We start from the raw sequence: 15,880 nt of genomic DNA on the forward strand, positions 1-15,880 counted from the left end.
TTCCCCCTAAGGTGACCACCCTCTGTCTTTCGTACCTTGTCCTCGGCCTGCATCACTCCAGACCCCATGTCTCCTCTTCTCCCCACTCATATCAGCCCCTTCCTTACGGCATACTTTCAAGCTGCATTTGGAGCTAAGAATGGCAGTTCCCAGTTGAATCACTGCAATCTCTGGCAATTCAGTAGGACTCAGACTCAAATGCCCTCGTACTCCAAAGAGCAGGATGGCCAATCTTAAACTGAAAAACGAAAATCATTTGTAAACACAGAATTATAGAAAAGTCGTCTTTCATTGGGAAACTGGATATTTATAAGCTACATTAACACAAAAGAAAATAGTCAATTTATTTTATTTGCACATAAACTTATATTATTGCTGTACTATTGAGCTTGGACATGAAATTTCAGTCTGAAGTTAGGGTATAACGCTCCTCTAAAGCAGATTGCTATAACTGTAACCATAACACAGTGAACAGCTACCGTTAAACAATATGCTGGAGTCCTATGGAGTAGGATCTAATAGCAGCAATCCCACATTGTACGAGACCCTTCAGCTCCTACATTCCCTTTATCCTTCGTGTGAAATTGCCATTGACAGCAGTAGGGGTTGGCCAACTGGATGGAGGGGACTATCTGGCTCTTAGCATTCATCCTTCTGCCATAAGCCATTTGGAAAAGCTGCTGTTGCATCATAAAAGTAGCTCTAGAATCTCTTTCTGTAGTTGTAAAATGTCTCCTTTGTGAAGAGTAAGTCTTATTATTTTACAACGTATTTGTTAATACTAATATATTGAAATACACCACACTGTTCCTTAAAATAGTTAACATAACTGCCATATTTTTAAGAGGAGACACGTCAACACAATACTACTAAAGAAGGCACTACTATTTTAGAGTAGTGCTTAAAGGCCCAAAATGAGCTCGGGGCCCTATTGTGCTAGGCACTGAACAAACACACAATAACAAATAGTGCCTGCCCCCAAAGCGTTTACAATTTAAATAGACAAGACACAGGCTGGGGAGAGAATATTATCACCATTTAATAGATGAGAAACTGAAACACAGAAAGTCAAGTCTGTTGGTACAGATAGAAATTGGACCCCATTCTCAAGCCTGAGTCCAGTGCTTAACAGCAAAACTGCTCTTCTCCAAGGAAAATCTTCACATTTTTACCCAGGTTGTTATCTTCATAAAATCCTTCCTCTATCTTCTTCCTCTTTTCACCAGTAGTCCAGAGCAGAGGAACTTGAAGGAGGTTCAGTATTTGGGACAAATATCCAAATTGATTCCAAAGTGCAGATCCTAATCCAAAATTTATACAAATTGTGCTTCTCTGGAAATGAGGTGGCCAAGAGTTTGGGTTCCATTCGTATTCAGAAATATTAGCAGAACAGCCTTTAGGGCACTATCAAAATCACAATAATGTTGTTGTTGTTGGTTTGTATTACCGTAGCCCTCGGGAGCTGTCGTCATAGATCAGGACTGCATTGTGCTAGATCCTGTACAAAACACACAACAAAGTCCCAAGTGCACAAAAGGTACTTAACCCCCAGTTTTACATTCTGCAGCTCACAGTACTCCTACCAAACTATAGGCACCTAAACTAATTCAATGCCTAAGTTTTCAGGGTAAAAGTTCTCTAGGCACCTATGTTCCTGCCTCTGAGCACGAGCACTGCTGCCTCCCTCTAAGCATCTGGATGCGTATCTCCCAGCTAATCCCCAGAGCAATTCACAAACTGGGGGAAGAAAGGTGGCCCAAGGCCTAAGTCAGGGCCTCTGAGTGTGCCTACCAGATTGGGCCCCATTCAAAATCTGGGGTATCCATCCACAATGGAATAGTGATTGGGCCAGAGAGAGTGACTGACTCCAGTGGTTAGGGCACACACCTTGGAGGTGGGTGACCCCAGGTCCAATATCCTAGCTCAAATCACTCCTCATTTATCCACGATGGAATGGCTTCATCAAGAGACAGTGAGGGAGCTCCACATCAGACTATTCCATAGCTGAGTGGTTAGAGCACTCACCTGAGTGGAGGGAGGCCCCCTATTCTCTGGCAGAGGTGGGGGAACTGAACCTGGATCTCCAGTGTCCCAAGGGAGTGTACTAACCACTACACTGAAAGTTAAGGTGGGCATCAACTCCAACTCCTCCTCCTCCTCCTCCTCCAGCTATCTTGTGTGGAGTGAAGCAGGCACCTAATTCATTCCCACAGGAAATGCATTTGGCACCTAAGCCACCTTCTCCAGGTGGCTGGTTCTCATTTGCGGATCACTAAGCCGAGACGGGAGCCTCCCTGCAGCCTGGACTTAGGCACAGAACTCTGTGCGAGGGGCAGGGCTTAGGACACACCCCTGTTGTTTGCATTTTCCATTGACTAGCTTAGGCAGGGAGCCTAGCCTGCTGGCTTTGTGGATTGCAGTCTAAGGCACCTGTCTCCCCATTCATTGTATACTGAGCCTAAGTACCTAACTCAGCCAATGAGGATGGCAGTGGTGTTCCTGTGGCTTTTTTTTCCAGGGGCCTTAAGGTTAGGTGCCTGTCCCCTTAGTCACACAATACCTAAGTTCCTTCATGGATCCCAGCTGAAAGACTATGTCCTGCCGCAAAGACCTTACAGTCCTAAGTATAAGATAAGAGATGACCGATGGACACAGCCTGGGGAGCATTAGGAAACAATGAGACAATATTGGTCAGCATGTTAGGTTGCTAGTGTGCTGAGATCACAGCCTATTGGATCTCAAAAACCAATTGAAATAGGCATCACAGAAAAGAATTTTGAGGAAGGCTTTGAAGGCCGATAGTTACTTTTGCAGATGTTCATGGGGAGCCCCTCCCAAGCATATGGGGCAGTATGGGAGAAAGCATGACGTTGCTTGTTCGAAAATGTAACAAGTGAACAATGGAGGCTGGCATCATGGGTGGATTGGAGGTGGTGGTCAACGTTCCAATGGTGAATGAGAGATGATAACTAGGATGGAAATAGGCCATGAAGGGCTTTGAAAGTAAAGAAAAGTAGTTTTATGTTTGATGCAATTGAGAAGCGGGAGCCACTGGAGGGATGTAAAGAGAGGAGTGATGAGTTCAAGGTGAAAGGCTCGAAAAATGAAGTCTTTCCAGTATTTTTTAACTTTTGGTTCTGGTCATGTATATTTACATTTCAAAAACTTAAATGGTTGAATTTGATTCTAAACTTGGAAGGGAGAGTTCTTATTTCCAGTTTTTCTTAGTTCCAGAGTTTCCATTTCACCCATCCTATTCTGGACGATTTCATAGACATAAGGGCACAGCGACAGTGTATAACAGCTCATCACAATAGCCATGATATTCATGTTGACAGTGTTTAGTTAACTCTTCTAATTTAATTTCTGAAGGCCTGATCCTACAAGATGCTGAGCAGTTCCTTGAGGTGACAAGTGCCCTAACTCCAGTGGGAGTGAGTGTGCTCAGCAGTTTGAAGGGGGCACTTACAACTTGTAGAGTCAAGTTCTAAATAAATACAATGAAATCTGATATGATCCCAGGTAAAATATTAGCAAATGCTGCTAGAAACGCTGTCCTCTTTGAACCTAGCTTTTCTTTTGAAGAGCATTGGTACTACTTGAGCTCCTGGTAATTAGTAATAAATTAATAATGCTCTCAAAGTGCATTACAAAGATTAATGATGCCTCAAAACAGCCCCAGGAGGTAGGCGAGTATTGTTACAGTGGTGTTTTGCCTTTCCCATGAAGACAGTACTTACTCTTTGGTGTGCATAGAGGGACTACTCATGGTAGTGTCTGCAAGATTGGACCCAGAATAGGGACCTTGTGCTAGCCCTTTGCTGGAGATGAATTTCACCCATGAATAGTAATTACTTTCACAGGACCCAAACCTGCGAAGTCAGTGCGAATTCCATGTGAGTGTAATGGTCCACCCACTCCCAAGCAGAATGCTTTGCAGAATTGTGGGCATGTTGGCTTCTAAAGGATTATTCACATGAGTAAGCACTACAGATGTAGACTGGGATGTGGCACAGCAGATTTTTTGAGAAAGCAGTGATGTTCAAAATGTCGTGTAACTCCAGATGTCTTGTTTGGTTTTTACATATCTTGCAGCTTTCAGTTTTTTTCTTTAGAAATTTAAATAGGACAAAAATAATTCATAGCATTAAATGCATTTGCCATAGATTACATGGGAACAAACTGGACTTATTCTTTCATCCTGATCAATTTAAAAACTTGATTCAGAGCAAATAAAATAATGTAAATTAACTTTTTTTTTCAGTTGACCTTTAGCCTGATCTTATGTATAACATCAAGAATTAACTATTAAATACTTAAATGCAATGCAAGATCTGAAATAACCTAAAACTGTAGTTCTGTAACTTTTTATTTGTGGAAACTTTTATGTAAATTTGTATTTAGCATTATTCTATACTGTGTGTCTATACTGGTTAGATGAGATGGTGACTTCCCCCCCCCCCCCCCCAAAGGAACCTACTGGAGTTAATATTCAATTCAATGTGAGTTGTGAGCCTAATTCCCTTAGGTGCTTTTTAAAATCCCAGCCTGGAATTGTATGAGTACTCGTTCCTAAATATAACTATCTTGAGACTTGAGAGAGATTCTTGGTATTACTTTTGTATCTGAATTTTTTGTCTGGGAGGTGGGGAGGAGAGGAAGGGAACACATTTGCTAATACTTTGAGGCTAGCGAAGCACAGTGAAGCATGTTGATTTAAGTTGATTTTATATGTAACCAGCATAAGAAGGTTAGGCGACACGATTGATTGTACAGTTTAGCTCAGATCTGTACACTATTGTGCATATGCAGCACATACTGCAAGCTTTCTGCAAAACCAAATTATTTCTATACTGATATTGTGCCTGCTCCTGCAGGTCTGACTCAGGCAAACTTCTTATTGAAATTGATGGAGATTTTGTTTAAAGACTGAGCCCCAAACCCCTACCCTCCTCAGCCCTGAAAGATAATGATTTCTTAAAGAAAGAAAATTCATCTTCAAGACTTGATGCATTCTTGCTATTGTACAGTAACTGTTTCAGACCGGTGTGCTTATGTTTCCGATTCCTGTGAAGTTCTCTTTGCAGCAGGGCGTGCCTTGAATCACATCAAAAGAACTAAGTTCTTCAAAAGAAAAAAGAAACTCAAGTAGGCTTGAACATACAAAGAGAGAGAGGAAAAAAGGGCCAGTCAGTGTTGAATACAAAATGAGTGCAGCCAACCCCAGGAGTTCTTCATCACTTACATTTATCTTATTCTGGGAGAGCAGAGCTAAGCACAACCCTGACACAAACCACCCACTGCCTTTGACTTGGACTGTGTGTGTGTGTGTGTGTGTGTGTGAGAGAGAGAGAGACAGACAGACAGATATGTACATATAGAGTAATGGATTTCAATTAAATATTTACCCTTGGTTAGTGGTGGTGAAAACAGTTGAAAAATTAAAAGGCATGAATGCATTAAAGCTATTTATCTTTAATTTGAAAGACGCACACTTTAAACTATTTGAAAAACGAGCATGTTTTATCACCTTTAGTTTTTATTGTGGGTTCTCTGAAAGTAATACTGTACCTGGATGTCAGCTTGACAAGTATGTCAACTTTTTATTTTTTCCTTTCCTTTATAAAATACTATGGGACCAACTGTGCAGTGTTTTAGGTTAAATACTGGTTCACTGAGCACAAAAGAAGACACCCACTCACTTTGGTAAGAGTTTTGGGTGCTCTACTTTTGCTTATCAGCAAGTATTACAGTTAGCAAAACACGTATCTTGGTTACAATCCTGTTTCCTTTCAAGCTGATGTTTTCTGACTTCAATGGGAGCAGTCAGGTCTGTGTGTTACAAATTGGGACTAGATCCTACATCATGCCCACTCTCACTGACTTCAGTGGAAGTTGAGGGTTTTCAGCGCTTTCCAGGATTGGGACCTTAATTAATGTGCAATTCATAACACCAAAAATCTAACTACAGAACTTAAATAGTATTTTTCACTGTTTCTCTACATCCTCCCAGACTGCAGTAGAAGTGTGGTGTGAGTAAAGATTGCAGAATTGGGCCCTTAATTTTCATAACATCTAGCTCTAGAACTCATTGAAAATTTGCATTCTCTTTGTCTCTAAGGATTGAAGACTAGTTTATTAATACTTAAAAACTATATGATTATTCTCCGGTGTTCAACAGCGTGCTACATATCTCACAGTACACACCAGACATGAGGGTTCCCATTTATTTTTGGCCTAGGGTCACTGCTTCAAACAGCTTGCAGTGTCAAGGCCAGGCCCATGATATACTTAAACCCAAGCTTAACTTTGTTTGTGTCTAACTCTATTGACTTCAATAGGACTTGTCACTTGCATGAAAGTTATGAATGTGCATAAGTGTGTATTGAAGCAGGGCCTATGTTTGATGTGACTAAAGGGACACCAAAAAGATAGAGGATAGGCGTCATAGCAGTTAATCAGTAAAAGTTACTGTAAAGCATGGTGGAGAGGGGCTTGCTTGGAGAGACTTTTCTAGAACTAATATAGTTGACCTCACTTAGTAAAGTAACTGATGACACACCACCAGTTTGTACATAACTCCCACTGCCGAAAGATACATGAGCAGAAAGATTGCAGAAAAGCTGAGAGTAAGCCAGAGCTTAGAGAATAAACAAATACTCTCCTGTTAAGCAGACAGTGGCAACTAGTACACTTCCCCCCACAAAATGTCTTCAATTTAAAATCCAAATTGTCAATAATGGAAGTCATGTTCCTTTCCTCTTGCCGTTAAAATAAAATCAAAATTGTGTAAACAAGTAACTGTATAAGAGAGGACCAGACTTTTGAAGATCTAGTATGGCTACACCAAATAAACAAAACTGCTCCTTTTAACTCTGATCTTTCTCTCCTCTACCTGGTTTGAACTACCATACTCTGTGTTTTTTGGGGTTTGTTGTTTTTTTCCAATTCTATTCTTAGTTTGTGAAGTTGTTGGTTTTTGTTTTTGTTTTTTTTATTTCAACCATATAAATATCTACTGTATTTATCTTGGACCTCATACTGTGTCCATCACTTTGAATCCAATAGGACTATTCACTGATTTAAACTAAGTTTTACAAAAGCTTGAGCCTTTACAGGATTGGGGCCTAGAGTTGGATGGTCTCGTGGTAAATAGGAATATGTTGGGGTAGGGGGGGAGTGGAAATCAAAAGTTTACTTTTGATTTCATGTCAAAAGCTTTTTTTTTTTTTTTCTTTTTTTTCCCTTCTCTCCCTTTGCAGTCCCTTTCAGGAGCTGTTGTGAGTGGGCAAACGAAAGGACTTCAGTCGGATAGGGCCCAGGACCAAAAAGGCAGCTCTACAACACAAGTTTTGTGTTACAAAGCTGGTGTACATGAAAATAACTCATTAGTACAAAAGTGTTACATCAGGATCAGTTGTTCCCTTTTACTTCTAACTAACTTTGAGAACATATTTTTGAGTCGGTAACAAAAGTAGGTACAGCTAGCCTGGGGATTATGCGGACATGCGATTGAGGGTGTGTGACTGCCAGACTTCATGAAAGCTCCTCCTTATATTTGACTCTTACTGTGCATCTTGGGCACAGAAAGGACTTAGCCCTTTGGCATATAGAGCCAGGTAGGAGAGACCTTCAGGGAGCTGACAGGAACACCAGCTGAGAAAAGCTGATGCCTAGAAGGGATCCTAGAAGGAAAAAAAGGCCTTCAAAAGAGCTGAGCACAGGTGTACCCTGGGAAAGGGATTTTGCATTTTAGGGAAAACCAAAGAGAAGGTATTGAGGGAGAAGACCTTGGGAAACAGTTGAAAAGACAGTCCTGCATTACAGCATCCCAGCATTTCCCCCACCCATCTCTGGTGGTGCTGCTGCCTAAAGAGTGGCATGGACTTCCTTCCCTTGCAACAAGAGGTTTATGGGGAGAACTGAGTGTAGTGAAGGGCTATGGCTGGCTTGGCATGGTATCGCTGGTGCTGTTGAGCCTTAAAGGAAATGGACTTTGAAGGGGGTTTAGTCACAGGGGTAATCCTAGACTTGCCTATCCACCAGGGGGAGACAGTGGATTGACTGGAAGTGAGAAACTGAGGTGTAGACATGACCAATGCCAAAGACTACTGTCATAATGTTGCTATAATGCTTTGAAACATTTTTTTTTTCAAATTTACCACTTAGCTTCAGTTCTTGAAAAATTAAATTCTGCACAGCATTGGTGATGGATATTTCACTTTTTTGTGAAGAGCATTAGGAAGGGTATAAATAACCACACCATTTGTGGCTACTGCAAAGGCAAGGAGTGCTGGTTCCAAAATGCTGAGTAGGTGCTCTGTCTGCATTGAAGTCATAGATGGGAGATGCTAGGCATCTACCTAGATTTGGCTATTTTTGTACTAAACTCCCACTTCTTCAAAATAAGGATACATAAGCAGCGGTGGGGGGGGGGGGGGAAGGACACAATAGGGCTACATGGGCAACTGAACTCTTAATATATTTGCCCCTCTGCTCCTGTGTCTGTGTGTGAATATGGCTGTAGAGAACATTATGAAAATCATTTCTGGTGTAGCTCCACTCACCTAAATGGACTTACAGTACAGATGAATCTTGTCCATGGTGATCTGGCCACATTTATACCGAATGAAGTCGGTGGGGCTCTGTAGGAAAGGGTGTGCTACAGAATAACTAGCTGGATCAGTGCCTTAGTTAGCTGAAAGCTGTAAAAAATCACATGGTTGTGATCAGCTTTCTACTGACCTATCAGGACTGGGCTCAAAAGCATAAGAGATTCTAGCTAAGGTCTGCATTGGTTTAAACTCCTTCACTTACAAACTCGCATGGCTTCAGAAGTCCTCACTTTGCTACAGAACAGCAATGCTGGCTCTCCCATACTTTTTTTAAATTTATTTATTTATATATATATAAAATACACTTCAAATTCTCCGAATTTCTTCAAATTTCTCTTGCATTTTATCTCCCACAGTTTTTGCTCCATTCTGTTGGCTTCATTTGGACTGCATCTTCAATTTCTGAAGGATACCTGTATGTCTTGCATAACATCTTGAACCTTACTACTTCATCCATGCCATTTGCTCACTAGGGGAGGGAGGAAGATCCAAGGGTGAGGGGGCTTGTGGTTTTTTCGCTATGCTTTCCCACTCTGTTACATGTCACAGTAGTCTTCTGGAGGCAAAGTGTAAGGATTTGAATTTCCCCTCTTTAGTGTAAACTTCCTCTCTTTTGTGAAATCACCTTTTCCGAAGGCTAGTTTGTCAGGGTTAGTTTTTGGTGCAACTCCTCTGAAGATATTACTTAATGGTTCAAGGAATGACTATGGTTGAGCTGCTACTGAGGATTAAATTGAGAAGAGCCTCTCCTATGTGTGCTGTAAAACTAGCTGTTCTGAGAAGCAATTGTTGAAGGGGTTGAGAAACTATTTTCTAAAGCTTGTTCAACTGTAAGTTTGGATCAGTTTATATGTTGGTACCCGAGCTGAAGTCACTTAATATCGTATTAGACTTAATTGCTGCTTTGATTTCCCTCCATGGTGTGCACTTAAGTTCCTTAGCTGATAAAGAGACTGGTACGATAATGAAACCCCTCAGTGGGGTCTGCTTTGGGCTTCTGATTCATGCTAAGGTCTGCAGCAGGTTACGTGAACTTGAGAAGGTTGAGAGCAAGTCCAAGTGGGGAAGGTGAATGAGTCCAGACTTCTTTAGTGTCCTATAACATATACTTGACTAGACAAATATTTATTATTTGCATTACCTTAGCAGCTAGGAGCCTGAGTCATGGACCAGGACCCTGTTGTGTTGGTGCTGTACAAACAGAAAAAGATGGTCCCTGCCTCAAGGGGCTTACAATCCAAGTATAGAACAGGAGACCACAGATGGAATAAGAAGATACAGGGAGACAAAATATTGGTCAGCATGATAGCGTGCATTGTATAAGACTTCCACTGACTTCAAAGGAAGTTGGATGAAGCTCTTAATCAGACCACACAGGCATTTGACATTCAAGGGCCTATCCAGGACTACTGTTACTCCAGGCTAGGGAAGTGGGAATGTACACTTCAAAGCTTTTAGAATGTGATTGGACGAGTCTAATGGGAAGGCCTCCATCACCACAGGGAAGACTTTAGACTGTAAAATCCTGAGGGCAGGGGCTGTGCGACCTCCAAACCAGTGAGGAGGAGGAGCTCTGGCTTAGCTTCCTCTAATGCTGAATCTATCCAAAATAAGCAGATAAATCCTGTGGGAAGAGAAGAGATGAGCAGGCTATGATGGGATGCAAAGCTCCTTTCTTCATTGTAGGCGCAATGGGGAAAAGTACTTATTTACAACCATAGACTTCGCTCTTCACAGTATGGACGTGGGTTTATGGGTTACTGCCCCGTTTGCAATGGAGGCCGCGCTTGTGAGAAGAAGGCTGTGTCGCCCTCTGCAGGTTGCTTACGAGCGGAGAAGAGCCTGGGAAGTGTTAAGCGATTCCAGTTCGGGGAAATGTTGCCACTTCGATAAGTGAGACAGGCAGCCTCCCTTTTCTCCCCCACCCCGCCCTATGCCGTTCAGTTGCACTAACAAGCTGAGACTGGGGGTGCAGAGGGGCAGCCCTGTGTATATACTTCCTTATATCCCAAGGAAAGCTAGCCAGGTGCGTGCCTGGGCGCCATCCAGACCGTGGCAGTAGCTCGGGGGCGCTTATGCTTCCTGCCCTGCAAACTCTGCTTCAGGGGACGCCGCTGCTCTCCTCCTCCTCATTGAGATGGCCCTGAACTGCTTGTCTAGGAGGCATTGTTCCGTTGTCTGCATTGCACCGGCAGCCAGGCTCGCAACGACCTACAATTGCCCTAAATACTGTGCTGCTCCGCGGGACAGAAGGCGTTCAAATAAGTTTGTTGCCCTCCGCGATCTCAACAGAGATGTCCGTGTTCGCGCGGCTATCGCGAATTGCTCGATCGGGGATTGATTTGTGCCACTGACACAATCAGCCTCTCGCCGTATTGAATGGCTGAGATCGTAGGGCTAAAGGGCAGGTTAAATGTGGATGTGGGTAAGGACGGGTCCGGCACTGAAGAACTTAGCACTTGTGGTGCGTTTAGCCCGGTCAACAGCGAACGAGAATAACTCCTGTTTAAAGGGGGTGTATGGGGGGGGACTTCACAGCGCCCCACTTGGGTGCTGGTGGAGGTTGCTACAGCACTGTGGCGTGTGTCAGAGCGGCGTTTTCACGGCGTTTTCTGTCTCTCTTGTCCTTAGGCCAGCTGCGCACGGCGCGCTCTCCAGGCACCTGGCAGAGCCGGGAACGTGCCCTGTGCAGCTGGGGCAAGGGGGGTGTCTTTACTGGATCTACCGTCCGCCCGCTGCGCAGGGCCGATCGCTGTGCAGGGAGTGGAGGACGTGCTTTTGGCTTGAGGCCGGTGGCTTTGGAAGTCCCGCTCGCTAGGATTCCCCCCGCCCACCCCCGCCTTCGGTTCCCCCGGGGCGGTGGGGCGCGGGGTGACACACGGCGCCGCGGCACCCGGGCGCACACCTGCTCCCTCGGTGCCCTGCTCCTGCCGGGGCGTCCCTGGCGCTCTCAGACGGCGGACGCCCGGCCCCCTCTGCCACGCCCACGTGCGTAAAGCCCTTGGCCCGGCCCTGGCTAGCCCAGGGCAGCCACGTGTCGGCCTCGCCCTCCCGCCGCTGGGCGCACACCTCGCCCCGGGTTCGGCGCGCCGCGGGCGGGTGCAGCTCCCCCAGGCACGGGAGGCCGCGCTCGCTGGCTCGCACTCTTAGCGCCCCCCCTCCCCACCAGCCGTCACGGCCGCTGTGCCACCTCGCAGCCCACCCGCGCGGGGGGGGGGGAGGGGAGGAGTACGGCCGTCTGGGTCCCATCCCCGGAGTCTCCTCGGCAACTTTTCTCCCCTGGGGCGGGCCAAGCGCCTCCTGCCATTGGCTCCCAGCACGCGACAGACCCGCGCGCTCCATTGGCTGAGCCGCCACGCGACCGGCGCGAGAGGCAGAGGGTGGGGCGCGAGGAGGCGGTGCGGGCAGCGGAGGGGGGGGGACCCCGGCGCGTGCCGCTTTTTAAAGGGGGCGCAGCGGCGTCCGCAACCGGAGAAGGCTGGTTGCACGCGAGCGGTGTGTGCGCGTGCGAGGTCCCCGGAGCCAGGGTAGAGGTGGGGGGGGGGCGCGCGTGGGAGAGGCGGCGGGCGCGTGCAGCAGAACTCGCCAGGGCTGTTCTGCCCCGGCTCACGCTTCCCTGCTTCCCACCCCCGCTTTGGTCTGCAGCGCCCAGCGCGATGAGCCACCTGCGGGCGGCCGCCGCCGAGTGGGTAGAAGGCGGCAGGGACTTGGGGGCCCAGCAGCAGCTGGAGCAGACTCTCCTAGGGCAGGAGCATCCGGGCTGCGGTTTCCCCCCCGCCTGGCTGGGCATGTGCTGCCCGGCACGCGTCCCCGCAGCCGCCGCCGCCTCCCCCAGATACCTGCTGCCCGGAGCAGAGGAGGAGGAGGAGTCGCTGGAGGCGGGGGGAACCGAGCAGCACCTGGGCAGCTGCAGGAGCGGCCCCTCGGGGAAACTGTGCAAGCTGCCAGGGGGCGTCCCGTCGGCGGAGGGGGTGTCGGGCTGCGGCAGGCAGCGCGCCCCGTCCGGGGGGCTCCGGCAGCAGGTGAGCGGCGTGCAGAAGCAGCGGCGGCTGGCGGCCAACGCCCGGGAGCGGCGGCGGATGCACGGGCTGAACCACGCCTTCGACCAGCTGCGCAATGTCATCCCCTCCTTCAATAACGACAAGAAGCTGTCCAAGTACGAGACCCTGCAGATGGCGCAGATCTACATCAGCGCGCTGGCCGAGCTGTTGCACAGCCCGGCCGCGCCCGCCGACACCCCGGGCAAGGGCGAGCACCGCGCGCCGCCCCACGAGTCAACCGGAGCAGAGGCCGGAGCGGCAGGGCAAGGACAGGGGCAGCAGCAGAAACCCTCGCCCTCCGGCCACTGCAGGACTCGCTTCCCCCAGCAGCCGGCTGCGGGGGGCTACTCGGTGCCGCTGGACCCTCTGCATTTCTCCTCTTTCCAGGAGAGCGGCCTGATGGCACAGAAAGCCCCCTCTCCGGCCCTCCTCGGGCAGCCGCAGGAGAGGAACAAACCATCGCCCCGGTCCCACAGGAGCGACGGAGAGTTCTCGCCCCGCTCCCACTACAGTGACTCTGATGAGGGCAGCTAGGGAGGGAGCCCAGCAGCGCCACAGGGGCAGAGCCACAACCAGAGCTGTCCCAGTCTGCCCGGGGCGCAGGCGGGAGGGGGAGAAGGGGGCTATGACTGCTGAAAACTTTGCCATGTACCTGCTTCGCTGTTCAACAGCCTTCTGTGGTCTAGTTTAACATAACATCAGTTCCTTTAGCTTATGAATCTCCAGCTTTCTCCTTGGTTTGTCTGTGGGAATGGCTGTTTTGTGATTCAATGTCCCCGTTATCCACCCCATCCCGTTTCCCTTTCTTTGCATAGGGATTGTTATAGTCCTTCCCCCCCCCCCCCCCTTCCCCAGCCAACGTGCTGCCGTGTAGTGCGGAGCTTCACTTGCGTTGCTCGCGAATAACAAATACACTGTGAAGTCTTACCTTGCTAAAATTGAGTTACCGTTTATGATGATGCTATGGGCACCCTTCTGTGTCTGCACAGATACTTACACAAAAGTCTTCCGAAATGCCGGTCCTGTATCCGAATTTTATTGTTACGGAAACAAAAAGATTGTAAATAGCATACTCCTGTGCTGTAAATACCAGAGAAAAGGCGGATTTTTAAAAGTCCCGTGTTGATGTTGGCATTTTCTGGGGAAACTTGGCGCAAGCACTTTATCAGCGGCTGGAGATGCGGCTTCAAGAGGAAAGCAACTAACTGCCAGTTGGAGACCATTCTTTAATTTAGCCACTTATAGTCCTTAAGCTCTTCAAGTGTCAACGTTTTATGTGAATTTTATTTTGCTTTTGTGATATTAGGAACTTATTTATTACGGAGTGTTTGCTACTATTTCTGCTTTTATCTTTTTTTAACTTTTCTACAAGAATGTTTTGTTTTTTTCATTTAGCAAAGCCAGCTGCCATTGTTTTCTGTAATTTTTGAGATCAAATAAATATGGGGGGGGGGGAAGATTGGTTGGACTGTTATTTTTCAGAAGCCATAATAAAAAGTATACAGAACACTTGTATTTCAAAATGAGTACTGATGTCTTTTAAAAGGGCACTTTCTGAATATACTAACATATATCGCCATGAGATGGCTGGGTGAGTGCATTTGATTTAGATGGCGTGGATCTGTATGACATCAGAATTTACACCACCTCTGGGTTCAGTTCTCTGTAACTTGCACCTTTGCGTGCAAAAAAACAAATAAACCTCTGATATTTAGACCTACCCCAAAACTATAAATTGTATAATGTACGGCATTAATCGCTTAGAACTGCGACAATAGTATTTTTATCAATATTTCTGTTCCTCATTTTAGCAGGTACCACTCTTCCCTTTTGGGGTTAGGAAAGAGAGGGCTTGTCCCGGCATTAAAATTCCCATTGCAACAGGTGACCGTTGCCTGAGTTAGGGCTGCAGGGTGGGACCCCTATCGGCGTTCTGCTCTCTGAGGGGCTCGTCCTGCTCCCCTTGAAGTTAATTGTTCAAATTCCGTTCTCAGTTACACCAGCGTAACTAAAAGCGACAAAACTGGCATAACCGCAAAACTCCCGTTGATTTCAATGGGAACGGGACTGAGCGCATGGTCTCGGAGCAGTGCCGTGATGAGCCAAGGCATGAGCGTAGCTGGTTGTCCTGTAACCATGCTCATCGCAGGAGAAGAGGGAACGAGTGTACAATCCCGCCGTGGACTAGAGGGAGCCTTAAAAACTGAAGTTGGTTAGGAGTTGTGGAAGCCGCGTACACTAATCTGGAAAGCTGAACAGACGAGCAATAAGGATTTGAAAGGGCGGTGTCACGAGCACTACACTGGTAGTTTCCCCTTCCTTCTCCTAGCTCTGTGTATGAAGTGACTTGCCCCGGTGGTCCTTCCTGAGGCAAAGGTAGTTCAATAAGATCGGCTTGCAGTTCTCGAGCAAGTTTAGGAACCAGCTGTAAAGGAAAAGGTATAATCGCTTTGGGGCATAAAAGTCGAGAGTATTCACCTGTAAAAAAGCAAAACCCTGAGTAATTCTTTTCCTTATGTTGGAATTTTCGAAATAAGACCTATTGGCGGATCCTATTTCTAATGAGGGCGTTTAACGGGCGTGAAAATCTGGATGTCCTGAAAGCCATAAATCGGGTCCAGCTACTGTTGAAATGTGGACCTGTCGTCCAAAGGTATTTATTTACCGCAAATAAAACAGGCGGGCTGCGGCTCATGTCTATTAGCGAGCTACCCTGAAGGTTTGAAACGAAAATGTTCCTTTGGTGACATATCTTAGTGTGGCTGCGCCTGTCAATAATAAGGTGTCTCCCTGTAACGCAGACCAAAATTTACGATGGATGCAACTCTCCAAAGTGCTCAATTTTTAAAATCAAGTTTGAGGTTTGGAAATCAAGTCAGCGCCTTGTTCTGTGTTTAAGGTTTTAAGGCGTGCTCCACTGAAATGCAAATCTCTCCCCTCTTTCAGTGATGCAGGGACCGGGTCATTACTTTGTCTTGTAGGGTCGGCTTCTTGAGACACCGGTTCAAGTCCTTCCCCAAGTAAGTTAATGCCTTAACTTCAGTGAGAGTATTCGCCTGGGGAAAGGAGAGCAGGATTTGACCCAGTGTCTTTAACCAATTTCTTTAATAATAATAATAAAAAAGTGTGAAAAGCCACAGAGGATTTCTCCTGCAGTTCTCACAAAGGCAAGACTTCCAGTGAACACAAGCACCAGACACTGAACTCAACAGGATTTTTGCATGA

General features: G+C 46.6%; 1 protein-coding gene across 1 annotated transcript; it reads left to right on the top strand.

Moving 5' to 3' along the window:
* The first annotated feature begins 12,091 nt into the window (after window positions 1–12,091).
* Window positions 12,092–13,189, top strand: ATOH1 (atonal bHLH transcription factor 1). Its single transcript, XM_074949976.1, has one exon. The coding sequence runs from the start codon at window positions 12,272–12,274 to the stop codon at window positions 13,187–13,189; it is 918 nt and encodes a 305-aa protein (XP_074806077.1). The 5' UTR covers window positions 12,092–12,271.
* The last annotated feature ends 2,691 nt before the right edge of the window (window positions 13,190–15,880 follow it).

This window comes from Natator depressus, chromosome 4, assembly GCF_965152275.1.
Source record: "Natator depressus isolate rNatDep1 chromosome 4, rNatDep2.hap1, whole genome shotgun sequence".
Lineage (NCBI taxonomy): Eukaryota > Metazoa > Chordata > Testudines > Cheloniidae > Natator > Natator depressus.

Excerpts from the sequence above, each read along its gene's own strand:
- ATOH1 (XM_074949976.1), top strand. The coding sequence starts at position 12,272 with ATGAGCCACCTGCGGGCGGCCGCCGCCGAGTGGGTAGAAGGCGGCAGG.